The sequence below is a fragment of the Leptonychotes weddellii genome, chromosome 1 (genome assembly GCF_054177405.1).
Source record: "Leptonychotes weddellii isolate Sample4059 chromosome 1, ASM5417740v2, whole genome shotgun sequence".
Classification (NCBI taxonomy): Eukaryota; Metazoa; Chordata; class Mammalia; order Carnivora; family Phocidae; genus Leptonychotes; species Leptonychotes weddellii.
Window position 1 is genome coordinate 14,105,435 of NC_138369.1, and position 14,915 is coordinate 14,120,349.

General features: G+C 48.2%; 1 protein-coding gene across 1 annotated transcript in view; it reads left to right on the top strand.

Moving 5' to 3' along the window:
* SMARCC1 (SWI/SNF related BAF chromatin remodeling complex subunit C1) overlaps positions 1-12,973 on the top strand; it is a 136,069-nt gene extending 123,096 nt beyond the window's left edge. Inside the window, exons 23-24 of the mRNA XM_081805583.1 lie at positions 8,144-8,320; positions 10,611-12,973. Of these exons, the coding sequence (XP_081661709.1) occupies positions 8,144-8,320; positions 10,611-10,711 (278 nt within the window). The 3' untranslated portion in view covers positions 10,712-12,973. The remainder of the gene's footprint in view (positions 1-8,143; positions 8,321-10,610) is intronic.
* The last annotated feature ends 1,942 nt before the right edge of the window (positions 12,974-14,915 follow it).

The following is a 14,915-nucleotide window of genomic DNA, read 5'->3' on the forward strand; positions in this document are numbered from 1 at the left end:
ACCCTCTCCCCTCTCATGCTTTTTCTCTCTCTCTCTCTCAAATGGATAAATAAATAAAATCTTTAAAAAAAAAATAATTTTGTATAGAGAATACCGTCTTTATGCTGTTCTCATTCTTCCTCGGCGCTTATTATTTGGTCCTGCTCCTAACCCAGAAGTCCAGCTTTGTGTAGGTTTTATTTTGTTCCTGTCTCTGACAAACTGTCCCAAGTAGGTCTGTTTGCTACCAAACAAAAAGGCAAAAAGGAAGTATCTGTAGTCTGTTGTTGGTGTACAGAGAGCACATGGAGACTGGAGGTGGCTCCAGCCATCTTTGTACCGCCCTTAGGTTTTGCTCATCATGATAAAGTCGTGCCACTGCATTTCCTCTTTAATTTAAATTGGAAAACTGATTTCATGAAGTGATTTCTAGATTTAAGCCTTCTGAGTTCTCCCTGTAAAACTGCCATTCCAGACGAACAAGGTGAGCAGTCATGATAGCAGCCGGTTCTTGAGCACTCGCACAGTAGCCTTTGAGTGTGCCCTGGCCTGCGGTATCCATGACGGCACGTGGGGAACCAAGGACAGGGGCCTGGGTCGAGGCTGCTGCTTCCTGAGGTGCTCTTGATTGCGCTGCTTACCTGAGCCAAGAGGACACCTCCCGTGGCTGGGGGTCTTCAGTGTCGGCACTCCCAAGGGCCTCAGCCCGTTCTTAGAGGAACACGACCTGTCAGTGAGTTGAGTCAAAAGGAAATGACAAAAATCTAGTATGTGAGTACAGCCTAAGCTCTGCCCTCCGCTGGACATTTATAGTAAATGAGGCACTTTGGAGTTTTCGTGGATCTGGAAAGAGCTGCCTTCCCTGGGGAAGCCCCTGTGTGAAAAGCAGAAGGAAAAGGACATGTTGGTTTAGATACCTTTATGGTTTCCTTGTGGTTAATAGTAGAAGGATTCCTGGAAGTGCCTAAAAAAACCAGAATAGAAATGGATCTGAATTGGTGAGAACTCAGACATGGTAAAAATGATGTTTTAATGATAAAACTAGAATTAGTAAAATGCTGGTAGTTTAAGGAAATTTCAACCAAGGCATTAGTCACTTGGCTTTTAAGCCCCCAAGTTAGACCCACTTACACAATTCTGCCCGTGGGAAACCATGCTCAGGAAAGGATTCCATCCAGTCATCCCTTCCCAGGCTACTCCCTGGACTCCCAGCCCCACACCGAAAAAGGAAAAGCCAAGTTTTTATTATCTGCGGCGCCTTTGGTCCTGCTCGCATCATGTGATAACAAGGCCACTGAGCCACTTTCCGGCTTAGCAGGTTACCCTCACAAAGAGAACAGTGAGGGCCCAGTCTTCAACAAAGAGCGTCTGTCGTGGGTGCCCCCGGAAGCTGCTGCAGCAGGAGCATTCCCTGAGGAGCCTGGGCTTCCCCTCACTTGGCCCTGATTGTGTTATTTCCGTTCTCCAGGGCACTCAGCCAGAGGATGTGCTGTGAACAGTTAGAAAAGGGAGTGATGAAATGTGCCCAAGATTGGAAATTCACAAGTTCCCTCTCCTAGTTTCATGTTCTTTTCCCACCTGCCTCTTCCATCCCAAAGAATAAAAATCTTTAAATAATATTCCACCAGGCATGATGGGCATAATGCTTTAGTAAAAGATCTAATAGACCCAAGAGAGTATGAGGGATTTTTCCACTAGGCTAAACCTAATTTTAGCAAACCTTTCCATTTTTCAGGCTTCAGATGCCTGCTGTTTTTTTTTGTTTTTTTTTTTTTAAGCTTGTATGTAGGTCAAACTCCCACCAGTTTTTGCTTTGATGCTACTGTTTTGAAGCAATGTCTCATCTCTTTCTCCTTTTCACCTCCCTTTCTACCAGGGTAGGAGATACCTGAACTTCTTTTTTTTTTTCCTGGCAAAACATACAAACATACCCTTCATTTTGTTCGGTAAGGCCTGCTCCTGTGGCTTTCTTCATGTTTAGTAAGAGGTCATGGCAATGCCTTCAGACATTGTCATCCTTATAAAAGTGGTGAGACCTTTGTCGGACACCAGAAAAAACACAGGAATGTTTAGGTATCAAAAGACAGAGTTTGCATTACAAAAAATTGATTCTGTCTTCTCCCTAGTCTTCTTAAATTCTGCCCCATTTCAAATTTGATCCTTAGAAATCAGCTTTTCCAAGGAGAGAGCTGCTTCTTCAAGACACAGTGGTGTAGGTGTTAAGGAAAAGAGAATGAGCCTCAACTCAGTCTCTGCTCCTTGGGAACTCATGGGCCAAATTACACAGTCCCTCTGAGACTTCGTTTCCTTATCTCGAAACTGGGCTCTTTGTGTCTTGCAATCTCCCCAACAACCTAGAGGATTCAATAAAATAACTGTCATTGCTGGCAAATGGCAGGCCCTGGCTCAGAAGGGTATCCTTGTCTCCCCGCTATCTGTTCCTAAATCTCCACTGTCCTAGATACCCAGCACTGTGAGTCATATAGTATGTGACAGCAGTAACCTCCGGGTGGCACAGGGACATCGCCCACTCTTGGTGCTCCTTGCTCTCCTGAGAAGTGTTTGTGCGAAGTCCGATAAGCAGAAGTAATCTGTTTTTTCTCTAGCTCTTCTTTTTTGCTGCCACCTCTCCAAAGGAGTCACTGTTCTCTCCTTCACACCTATGTCCCAGTGGCTTTATTGCCCTGTTAGGACAGGAAGGTGAGAGAACTTTGGTTTTCAGAAGACTTCGGGATTTGTAGCAAGAAAAAGAAGTTTCTTGCAACTGTTGGGCTTATGGCCTTGGAAAACCCTAAAGCTGCCCTGTCACAGCATGTTGCCATAAAAATATAGGGAAATAGGTAAACAGGCCACTGCTGCTGAGCAGGTAGCTTTGGAAATGGCACCACTGGGCCCTGCCAGCAAGAGCCTTCAGGCTTAGCCCCAGTGCCTGTTGGATAGGCGTCACCTCACGGGTCTGTGTCAATCTGCAGCTGATTCTCCTCTTTGCCAGATTATTTTGTGAATAGCTCTTTTCCCTGCTGGAACTCACACTGAGCTGCTGGTTGGAGAACTGTCTCTCTGGAGCCGGGTATGGGTCAAAGAAGTGACCCATCGGTTTAGTGGCAGCACAGATGGCATCGCCAAGTCTGTGGACCCCCTCCTCCAGACCCTCATCCACGGGGGGCACGAGCACCGTCTCTGGGGCCATGGTGCCCAGGTCCCATATGGGCTCCCCTGTTTACACTTCATGACCTCGGCAAGTTACTCTGCTTTTATGTCTTCTCCTTTCACCAACTTGGTGACTTAAAACAACAGACATGTTCTCTCAGTCTGGGAGCTAGAAGTTCATTATCTAGCCAGACCTCCTCTCTCTCGGGGTTCTAGGGAACAGCCTGTTCCTTGTCTCTTTCAGCTTCTGGTGGCTGGCGGCAGCTATGTGTCTCTTATAAGGACACTTGTCATTGGATTTAGGGCCCACCAAGATAATCCAGGATGATCGCCTCAACTCAAGATCCTTAACTTAATCACATCTACAAAAACCCTTTTTCTGAATATGGTTGCATTTATGGGTTCCGAGTATTAGAACATGTACCACATATCTGTTGGGGGGGGTGGGCAGGTCATCATCCAACCCACTGCAGGGTGCCGTATGTTTGATAAATTAAAAAATGACTTACTGCAGGGGCACCTGGGTGGCTCAGTTGGTTGTGTCCGGCTCTTAGTTTTCGCTCAGGTCATGGGATCAAGCCCCGCATGGGACACTGCACTCAGTGGGCAATCTGCCTGAAGATTCTCTCCCTCTGTCCCTCCTTCCCTACTTGTGTGCATTCTCTCTCTCTCTCTTACAGATCTTGTTAAAAAAAAATTACTGCAGGAAGCAGAGAAGAACTAAAGTGGCTAGAACTAAAGTATACACCTTAGTTTTTTTTTTAAGATTGATTTATTTATTTGACAGAGCACAAGCAGGGGGAGGGACAGAGGAAGAGGGAAAGAGAGAGTCTTAAGCAGACTCTGCGCTGAGCATGGAGCCCAGTGTGGTGCTCGATCTCATGACCCTCAGATCACCACCTTAGCTGAAACTGAGAGTTGGACGCTTAACAGACTTAACTACCCTGGTACCCCAATTTTTTTTTTTTTAATGCTGGCTATTATATTAAATCCTTTCGCGTGAACTGTTTCATTTGAGCACAGAATAGTGTGGTAGAAAGAGAAGTGGATTTAGAGTTAGAAGACTTGGATCTGATACCTCTTAACAAATTCTGTGACTGTCACAAGTCCCTTAACTTTTCTGAGCTTCTTTTTTCTCTCTATACAATGAAAATATTTGCTCTCACAGCATGTTGGAGGGGCCAGTGACATAATAAGGCACTATAACAAATAAACTGGTTCCCCGATCAGACAGAAGCTATAGGGTGAGAGTGGGGCAGATACCTAGTTTCACTCTGTATAATCTCAGGAAACCCAGGCTCTGGGCATCCTCAGTGACTCCAAGAACACTCGATCTTGGTGCGGGTGACGTGGAAGTAAGATCGTGCTGTTTAGTTTTCCAGTCTGATTAGTTCATACTTTCCCTGTTGAGGATGGTACTGGGTGGCTGCTGACAGGGATGCCCACTGGTGAGCCAGGAGTTGGGGCAACCCGCACCTTGCTCTTCATATCAAAGCATAAACGTCTGTCTTGCTGCTAAAAACGAGCAGCAGTTGGGACTGCACAGCTGTGTGTCATACCCCTTCTGTGAGCGCTCACTTGCTGTGCCCTTCCTTCTTCCTTCTTCCATCCTTACCAATACTCACTATGGCCTTTTTTTGTAAAAGCGTGCCTTACCGCTCTCTTCAGTTTTCTGGAGGGAAATCTGAAAAGGGCTGGCAAAATATTCTTCCACACTTGCTCAAGGCCTCTTGTCCAGACTGAACTTGGAAGGAAGAGGCAGCTTGCACCCACTGAGAGACAGGGGCTGTATGGGCTGGTCTAGTGCATGGTTTCCATTGGCCATGGGTCCATGAAAAGTTCTTTGATCTCCAGGTTGGGAAATGAGCGGTCCAGGCTTAAAAGTGGGCCTCATGTCTCCAAAAACAAAAGTATCTGCTGTCTCCCTGTCACACCACCAGAGAATACCTTTAGAGAATCACTCTTAGAGACTTAGGGACTCGGGAGCCTCTTGAACAGCGGCAGGGTACTAGTTCCATGGACCGCTGCCCATGTGAGCCTTTGAGAGTTCCATACCTCCCCTGCATCCCACCTCACCATGCTCCTGTCACTACAGGGTGGCCTGTCCCGCGTCTCCCGTTCCCAAAGCAGGAGTCCTTGCCCATCCTCCCCACTTCATCCCCGCTGCGCTTTGCACGTCGAATTCTCTCTCCTTCCCGCTGCACACTTGCCCTCTGCCTTGCTCTCTCACCCATTCCCAGGCCACCTGTGGGGTGCTACCCCTCACCCCTCAGCTCCTACCATTGTCTGCTCAGCCTGCCCTCACCTAGTCCCTGCTTCTCTCCATCACACAGGCCATCAGTCCTGCATTCCTCCCTTCAAAATCTTTCACCCAAGTCCCGACCCCATTCTGCGTGTAAGGCTCATCCAGCCCCTTTGCTGTGAGTCTTTTCAGAGAGACCGTGGGTCATGTGGCTATTACTTGAGCACATTTTTTTTTTTTTAACCTTTTTGAGCCTGTTGTTCCTCAGGAAATGCAGGCAACAGCTAATAAGGTGATACAGGTACCTCAGGGAGTGGCGAGTATGAAGATGCTACCTATAAGTGGTAGCTCCTAGGAATAACGGGGATGACACTTGTATTATTTTCTTATTGCTTAACTCTGGCTGGGCCTTGTGCGTAGGATAGTCTGCTCTTGTCCTATCTCCAGCCCGCTCCTTCACTCCTTTGCACATCATCCAAAATCCCAAGTCATTCACAAGTTTGTCTCAGTTGACTGGAAGGTTTCAGGGTTTTTGGCCTGCTCCTTCTGCGGGCTTCCCTGGATGCGCGGCCACGCTGTATGTGTGTGGGCTATAGGACATACAACATATTGCATAGTAGCTCCTGGAATCTCCATGTCACTCCCTAGATGGATGGGCTCTCCATCGCTGCCTGCATGTGCCCCAGCACTGTGGCACTGGGCCCAGCAGCTTGGCTTCGATGCTCAGTTGGTGTGAGGGGGTGGCAGTGTCCGCCCCACAGTGAGTCCAGTTCCTGCCCTTTTGTGAAGCAGTTTGACCAAGCTGTCCCCCAGTGGACGCACCTTGGGGGCTCCTGTGCTGGACTCTTGCCTTTTTGCATTATAGAGTACAGAAAGGTGGGCCTGAGAGCCCCCGACTTGTTGTCCTTTTTGTTCTGAGGCATAATGGTGGTATATTTTGCTTTCTAAAAATTGTCCCCCAAAGTCAGTAGACCACCTCTTTCTCTGACTCTTGAACTTCTGGAGTGCTCTTCACTGACAACCCAGTAGTGAGGGGCTCCTGTCCCTGGGTCCTGGGTCAGGGAACAGACACTGGAGATAGGTGGTGTGAGGCTTGAAGCTTCGTGTGTCATTTCTTTTTTTTTTTTTTTTAAGATTTTATTTATTTATTTGACAGAGACACAGCGAGAGAGGGAACACAAGCAAGGAGTGGGAGAAGCAGGCTTCCCGCGGAGCAGGGAGGTTGACGCGGGGCTCGATCCCAGGACCCCGGGATCATGACCTGAGCTGAAGGCAGATGCTTAATGACTGAGCCACCCAGGCGCCCCTCGTGTGGCTTTCTTAAGACGGACCTTTTTCTAAACAGTGACCAAGAACTCCCCTTAGGTTATCTCCAGTACTGCTCTCTACATTGTAATTGATTGGTAGCTATCAGTCCCATCTCCCAAATTTACAAGACTGGACCTCAAGCATTCTTACTTCCAGCTTTCTCAGAACTGTCTAGAAACCTGTATTTAGTTTCATACAACTGACCTTACAGAGATACCGAAGTCCCTAGATTTAAAAACAAAATACCATAGATTCTCTTTCCTTATTCTATAGAGAGTATAATTTGCTGAGAGAGAGAAGCATGCGCTTCAACCCTAGTGTGTGCCCATTAAACTATTCTCCTTTGTTTGTAGCTCTTTAAAACCAAGCCCAGCAGCCAAACCACTGAGTTTAAGAACTAGTAAATATTCATCATATCTAAAGCAAGATTGGCAAACTACAACCTGTGGGCCAACTCTGGCCCATCTCCTGGTTTTGTATGGACTGCAGGCTAAGAATGGTTTTCACAGTTTAAATGGTTGGGGGAAACTCAAGAATGTTTATATTTCATGAAGATTATGTGAAATTCACATTTCAGAGTCCATAAATAAAGATATATTGGGACACAGTCTCACATATTTGTTATCTGTGACACCTGTATGTCATCTGTGACTGCCTTCATGCTACAATGACAAAGTTGAATAGCTGTGACAGAGACCATATGGTCTGAAGGTCCAAATATTTACTGTCTGGCTCTACAGAAAAAGTTTGCTGAAAGTCCTGAAGGCTCAGTGTGAAACTGCAGACAGGAGGTATTTTACTGTTCTTGTGTCTGGTGTCTCCTCTCGTTAATTTCAAACCAGTAGGAAGAGATGAAGGGGTCATCTGTTTTTCTCGCAAGCCCCCCGCCTCCCCACCACAGTGTTTCATGGTGGGGGCTAGAAGGAGATACGTTTTTGTGAACAGGTCTTGGAACTTCTGATCAGAATCTCTTTTTGATGTTGATTTCACAGTTGTGACCAATATCCTTTCACACATACCCTCCCACGAAGCCCCTGTGTGAAGCTCAGTCTTGACTGAGTTGCAATCCTTGGACTGTGCACTAACTGGCTGTAAAAGTCTGCTCCATCCCATGTGGCCTGTGCTTGGTATTTTGTGTCCTCAGGAAGATGTATGACAAGCCACTGTCCACCCAGACTAACCAAAACAAATGTTTTCTTCTAGGGTGCTTTTCTTGTAATTGCTTCTTACAGCTACCTGCCTGTACCAGGGTTTAGGGTAGTCATTCGCTCCATAGATTGCCCCATTATCCTTCCTCCTCCCAAAAAATGAAAATCTGGACATAGAGATTATTACAGATTATTGCTCTGTTGGTATTTCAGATCCTTCGGAGGGTTAGGTATTTGTATTTAGCAGCCCTGGGCATTGACTTGATCCCTTTCTCCCTAGTACACTTACCTTAATACTTTAAATCTCCTTCCACAGGTCAGATACCAGGTCCAGGTTCCATGATCCCTGGGCAGCCCATGCCAGGCCGCATGATTCCCACCGTTGCAGCCAACATCCACCCCCCCGGGAGTGGCCCAGCCCCTCCTGGTATGCCTCCAATGCCAGGAAACATCTTAGGACCCCGGGTACCCCTCACGGCACCTAATGGCATGTGTAAGTAGCGTGATGGGGGGAAGCATCACCGTAGGGTCTCTCTGGGCGGGCGGGAGACAAAGGACGAAGGCTTTATTCTCTAGGTGATCTGTAGTTTGGCAGCTCCATGGACAGTGCAGCCTGTGGCAGTGGGTTCCAGAAGATCGGTTTGTGGTCAGTGCTCTTCAGCACCCCTGATGAGCAGGTGCACAGGTGGTGAGTGCAGATGCTTACAGTTGTTTGGCCGTGTGTACCATAGCCTTTGTGGCATGCACTCACGCCCCTGAGGTCTGTGGGGAGGCCAGGAAGACATTCCCCACCCACTCCTCTTTAAGCCTTAGGTCTAGCTTGAATCTCGTTAGACATACTGAGTTGCTGGTGGTTTTCCTACAGGAGCCTTTTATGGACACCGGGTTCAAATGGAGGGTGCGAAGAAAGAAAGAAGAACCGGTTTAAGGCAGAAATCACAAGTCTCTCGTAGCTACTCTGGGATCTTGGTAGTAGCGGCTTAGACTCGGGAAGGCGTATTGAGGGGCTATGTTGAGAGGGAATGGGAGGTCCTAGCAGGCTCTGTGGAGAAGGCACGGCTGCTGCTGAGCAGTGTCCGTGTGACACACATATGAAGCCCAGGGCTTTTCTCCAGTACACCGTGGTCTCCCCCAGTCCTAGCCTCCAGAGTGTTGCTTCAGAAGCTCTGCCCTGCCCTTTACTCCTGTCGATCTTCTCGGAACGATTCCAGAATGCAGCCAGTAGTGGCCAGGTACCCCAGCCACATCTGTGATCTTGGTTCATTTACAAGTTCATTTATGTGCCAAGGAGATAGCTCCTGTTCACAGTACAGAGAGCTAGGACTCCAGAAGTCCTGGTCTCCAGGAGCTTTAGTTGGGAAAACAAGAAATGAACAAGTAGATAGTAGTATATAGGATTTACAAGTTATCTGAGATTCTGAAGTGCTTTGAGTGCACTGTAGCACTCGGGGAGACCTCCCAGCGCCAGGAGGCAGGCTGCACAAAGGCATGTCTCATTTCTCTCTGGGCCCCTAGGGGCTAGGACAGAGGAGGTGCACGGAAGAAAGAGCAATATAGCTGGGTGTATAGGATCGTGACAGTAGAAAAACATCTCCCTTGAGGCCTTGGTCAACGATTGTAGTGTAGCGGATACTTCTCTTGCTTGGCAGGACACACTTGAGCTCACTGCCTCACAGGCATGTACGGATGTGCCAGTCTGCCAAGATGGCTGACCAGTTTGCCATCTTAGTTGCAGAGATAATATCCTTGGTCTTTTCCACCGTCCAGAATTTCATCCTGAAGGGCCCTGAGGGGAGCACCTTGAGAATGTGGAGGGTTTCAGGTGCCCCCCCCTTCCTGCCACAAATGAGTGTTTCCAGGATTCTGAGCCACTCACGTGGCTGTAGGTCCCAGGCAGGCCTCATTGGGTGAGGTGGTTCCCCTCTTCAGGTCTTAGTTTCCTCCACTGGAAAGATGACCCAAGGGATTAGATCAGCGGCCTTCAGAATGCTTTGAAGAGCTCTGTCAGTTTGGTGGAAATCTCTTGGGGGGAAGGTTGGGTGAACTGACTGGTAAGCAAGGCTGTACTTGAATTCTTTGTTTTCATATGTTTCCGTTTCTGACAAAATCAAGAGGTTTAAAAAACCCTGGATTAAATCATCTATAGGGTTCCTTTGTACGCTAAGCAGCTAAAGTTGAAATAGGAAAGAGCCCCAGACACTCATACTAATTGTTCCTTCAGGACCTGACCTAGTTTGGGCCAAAAATCCAAGGACTGCAGTTCAGGAGCTGTGGGGCCTCCCAGGACTGTCCAGCTTGTCAGCAGCTGCCTCGAGTGAAGCTCTCTGGCCCTGGTGGAGACACTTAATCAGCAAGAAGTTATTGATAATCTGTTTTGTGCCCACCTAGGCCAGGCACTGAGAGAGAAAGAAAAGAAGACACAGAACTTGCCCAGGAAGGAGCTTTATCATTTAACTGAAGAAATAAAATTAGCAGAGAGAACCATTAAAATGCAATAAAATCAAACTATAATTAAGTTCTGCAAAGGTCTGGAGTGATTTTTGGAAGGGCTGGGCCGCGGAGGAGGTTGGGACAGATTCAGACACCTCACCAGGCGAGCCGCGCGACCCGGGGCTTCAGGGGGACCTGACCCGCACGGCCCGCGGTGGCAGCAGCGCCTCGAAGGCTGCGTGGATTGCCTGCCGTAAAGAAAATTACTTCCTCGGCCCTTTTTCTCTGACTGGGCTCTTTCCCAAGCCCTTGTGTTTCCAGCAATGACGAGTCCCTCTTGGCTGTGTTTGCAGATGCCCCTCCGCCGCCGCCGCCGCCGCCTCCGCCGCCGCCGCCCGCTGATGGAGTCCCTCCGCCTCCCGCTCCAGGCCCGCCCGCCTCGGCCGCCCCTTAGCCCGGAGGATGCAGGCAGCGTCCACGCCCAGCGCCGGCAGCTGCAGGGGGATGACGAGACTTGTGCTCCGCGGCTTCCTCGGGTTTCTTTTAGGATTTTTCTTCTCGCAGCTCCAAGCACGCATCCTGTATTTCCCCGTCCCTCTTGCCAGCCCTCGCCGTGCTCTGACGCGTGCTGTGTCAGGTCCTCCGCCGGCACCGGGTGCGTGGGGGGTGGGGGCGGTAGCCTGCGTCCCCCTGTCCTGGTGTGGGGTATACTGACCGTTTCTCCGCAGGTCCTGTCAGCACGAGAAGTTCATGTCTATTGTTTTGGTGCTCTCCCCGCAGTGTTTGGCTTTGTCTGATGCTTATGTGGCTCATGCTTTATAATCATTTTTTTTTTTCTTTTGTCATTGTTGCTTTAAACGAGAGCATCCTAAGTTCATAGGAACCAAAAAAAAATGGTGATGGGCAGAGGAAATAGCCAGAAGGGACAAACCTAAAGGCATTATAAGTGACCTTATTTCTGCTAACCTGAGCGAAGATTGGTGCTGATGGTGAAGTTTCATGAGACTTTTGCCCCACATAGACGCACCAAAATTCAAAGAGATGGGGACAGGGCGGGACCCCACTGATTTTATTCCTGGTGAGGAATGGGAGGACCCCCGCCCCCGTGGCCCCTTTAGTACCTGGTAGGGGAGCGCAGAAGTGTTAGAGCAGACCTCCTCCTCCGCCGGGCCCACTGGTTCTGGCTTATTGTACAGGTGATTTGTTGGGTTAGGGGTGGGATCTGGGGAGGCGTTTCTTCATTCCCTAGACTAGCCAGGAATATTTGAGAGTCTAGGGACATGACTACCCACTGAGTCTAGTCCACTAGTCACTGCTTTGTACTCATTCTTTTTTTTCCTCCCCCTCTTTAAAAAAAACCTTTAAAAAGGACAAAAAAAGTAAGTAGATAGTGCTAAACATTTTAGCTCATGGAACTTGGTTTAGGATGGCTGGGGGTTCAAGTCCCCGAACTACCTCTTGCAGTCCAGGGTGAGTGGGGTTTAGTGAAGCGGTACTTTAGGTTTGGGACAGGATTGGAGAAGTGGGGCAGAATCAAGGGCCTCTCGTCCCTTCTCCCTTCCCTTTCTGACATCACACATTCCATCTGTCGCAGGGTTGTCAGGGAGATGCTGGGGGGTTCCAAGGCACTCAGTTGGCAATCAGAGCGTCATGCTTTGAGGGTTGGGGTACTCGGACTGAGAGATCGGAATGCCATTCCAGAGGAGGAGCCACAAACATGCCTTAACTCGAGCCCATTTCTACCCCTGCTGATGAATTACTTGAGAGTTTTGGTTCTCTCTTCCTGTCCTTCTTCCCTCCCCTCTATCCTTCCATGGATGGGGGAAGGGTGTGTTTGGTGGATCTTGATTTCCAAAGCACCTGGCCTCTTCATGTCACATTCTCAAGTGGCAGTTTTATTATTTAGAATGCAAAGTGGAACACCTTTTGGATATCTTTTTCTATATATTCTGTAAAGCTTTACATACGAGAGGGTGTAGGGAGGTGTTTGTAAAACACCTCAGGACTTTCTTCCTTAGTATCAGAAAGCAAAAAAATAAATAAAACCACAATTAAGATTTGCCTTTCAAACCCTCAGGTGTTGCCTCTAACCAGGTGGCCCTGGTCACCATCCGAGTACTGGAACCAAGGAGACCTTGTTCTTTTGTGTGTGTGTTCTGGACTCTTGGAGTGGAAATGAGCTTGTTCCTGCTGGAGTTGAGTTCCAATGCATTTGCCTCCAGAAAGATCCCAGTGCCTTTTGACAATGGTCAGGGTGTTCCCTAATTCCCGCCAGTCTTTCCCAAAGGAAACTCATTCCAAATACTTACCTTTTCCACTGGGGTCTTAGAAGGAAAATGGAATTCTGGTTCATACTGTGGTCCCTTGTAACCTCAGGTCTTTATTGTGATCACTTTCAAATTTAAAAGATCCAGGTGGAAATATTTTTACTATGCTGATAACAATTCTACAGAATACCTGAATTCTTAACACTGTTATGTTTCAATATAAGTGGTGACTTTTTCTTTTCATGTCTTTGATCTGGTTTCGTTCCTGTAATAAAGCCACCCAATTTGAGGGGGTGGGGGTGGGAATAATACGTGGTTTTTGTACAAACGTGTTTCTCAGTGTGTTATTTTGGAAAAATGAAGGGAGGGGAGTTTTGGGAGATTAGAGGAAATTGATCAAGAAGACCTAATCTCCCTCTTTTTTAGTGAATAAATAGAACATTTCTGGATTCTAGTCCCATTCTCTGCATTCACACGCCAGTCTCTTCATGTGTCCTATGAGGAGCCTAAATATTCAGCCCCACCTGGTTCTGGTCCGCAGTGAGTTCAGCAATTCGGGGCTTTCTGACCGACCACCTTGATGATGCTTAAGGAACATACAGTTAAATGTGCCTTGCCCACTCTTTTCCATGGTCAAAGTGAAGAAAGAGGTGTGGCCGACATCCTGGCAGCTCCAAGAGAATAGTTTTGTTTGGCAAGCTAGAGCATGTCTGTCAGGATGCAGTTTAGACGGCCCCAAGTTGGAGGCAGGCCTTGAGGGCAGTTGGTTGCATGAACCTTGATGTACTTCTAAGGACAGCCTTTGAGCACCCACAGGCGCGAACCCTGTGCAGAACACAGGAAGAAGCCATTGCCTTCGAGAGGCACATGAACCCAGTGAAGCAAAACCGGTGGATTCTGTGCGGAGTTGTGACCGCTTGACTCCTCGCAGAGGTGTGCTGGCCGCGTTGTGTTCTGCTGCCCAACCTGTTCCAACTTACCTGTAGCACACGGTGCTAGGAGCAGCAGGGTCTCCCAGAGTTCCTGTACTTCCCCAGGGTGATGAAGGAGGTTAATCCTTGACCCAAACTAAAGACTGGTCTATAAACTTGAGTGTGAGTTCTTTTTAAAGTGTAACAGGACATGTATAATCAACCAGTCTTTCACAGGTTCCTCAGATCCTTACTGTGGAGTGGTTCCCCCAAATGTAGTTAAGGACAGTAGTTTGCCAACCTCAGGACAGATCAGGATCACCCATAGGATTGTTCACAGACAAGCTGCTCAGCCCCACCCTCAGAACTGATTGAACAGGTCTGGAGTGAGTTCTGAAATACTGTGTTGTTTAGAGGGGGACAGAGGGAGAAGGAGAGAGAGAATCTTAAGTAGGCTCCATGCTGAGGCTCAGTCTCACCACCCTGAGATCATGACCCGAGCTGAAATCAAGAGTCGGATGCTTAACCAACTGAGCCACCCAGGCGCCCCTGAAATACTGTGTTTTTAACATTTCCAGGGGGTCCTGATGCACCTGGGCAAGGGACTACCCTTTGAGAACCACTAGTTAGGAAGGTTGTGTGGTACAGCAAGATTGCTGCGGTTCCTGACAGTTCGTTCTTTTTTTTTTTTTTTCAATTTGACAGAGACACAGCGACAGAGGGAACACAAGCAGGGGGAGTGGGAGAGGAAAAAGCAGGCTTCCTACCGAGCAGGGAGCCCGATGCGGGGCTCGATCCCAGGACCCTGGGATCACGACCTGAGCTGAAGGCAGACGCTTAACAACTGAGCCACCCAGGCGCCCTGCTGACAGTTCATTCTATGAGTTCCATTCGTCCAGTAAACATTTGAGGGCCTCTTAGGTGCCAGGCATTTGACCTTGCATGCAGTGAAGTCATAATTATGAATAAGGTAGGCAAGGCCCCTGCACTCCAGGCCACTTAAATTCTTGTGGGGTGGGGGATACAAGACAATAAATAGTAAGAAATAGGATTATTTTGGGGGCGCCTGGGTGGCTCAGTCGTTAAGCGCCTGCCTTCGGCTTGGGTAATGATCCTGGGGTCGAACCCCGCATTGGGCTCCCTGCTCAGCGGGGAGCCTGCTTCTCCCTCTCCCACTCCCCCTGCTTGTGTTCCCTCTCTCGCTGTGTCTCTCTCTGTCAAATAAATAAATAAAATCTTAAAAAAAAAAAAAGGATTATTTTAGATAGTGCCAAGTGGTCGTGAAGAAAAACCGTGTAATCAAAGAGCTTTTTGGGGGATAATGTAAATAGTCTGTGAATTGGATGTGTTTACATGATTTCTGTCCTGGGTGTGGTAACCTGAGGGTTCACCTTCATTCCAGGAAGACCTCATCTGAATAATCAGAGCACCCCTTTGGATACACAGTGCCTGCCCTGAGATTTCCTTCTGCAAACCTCTC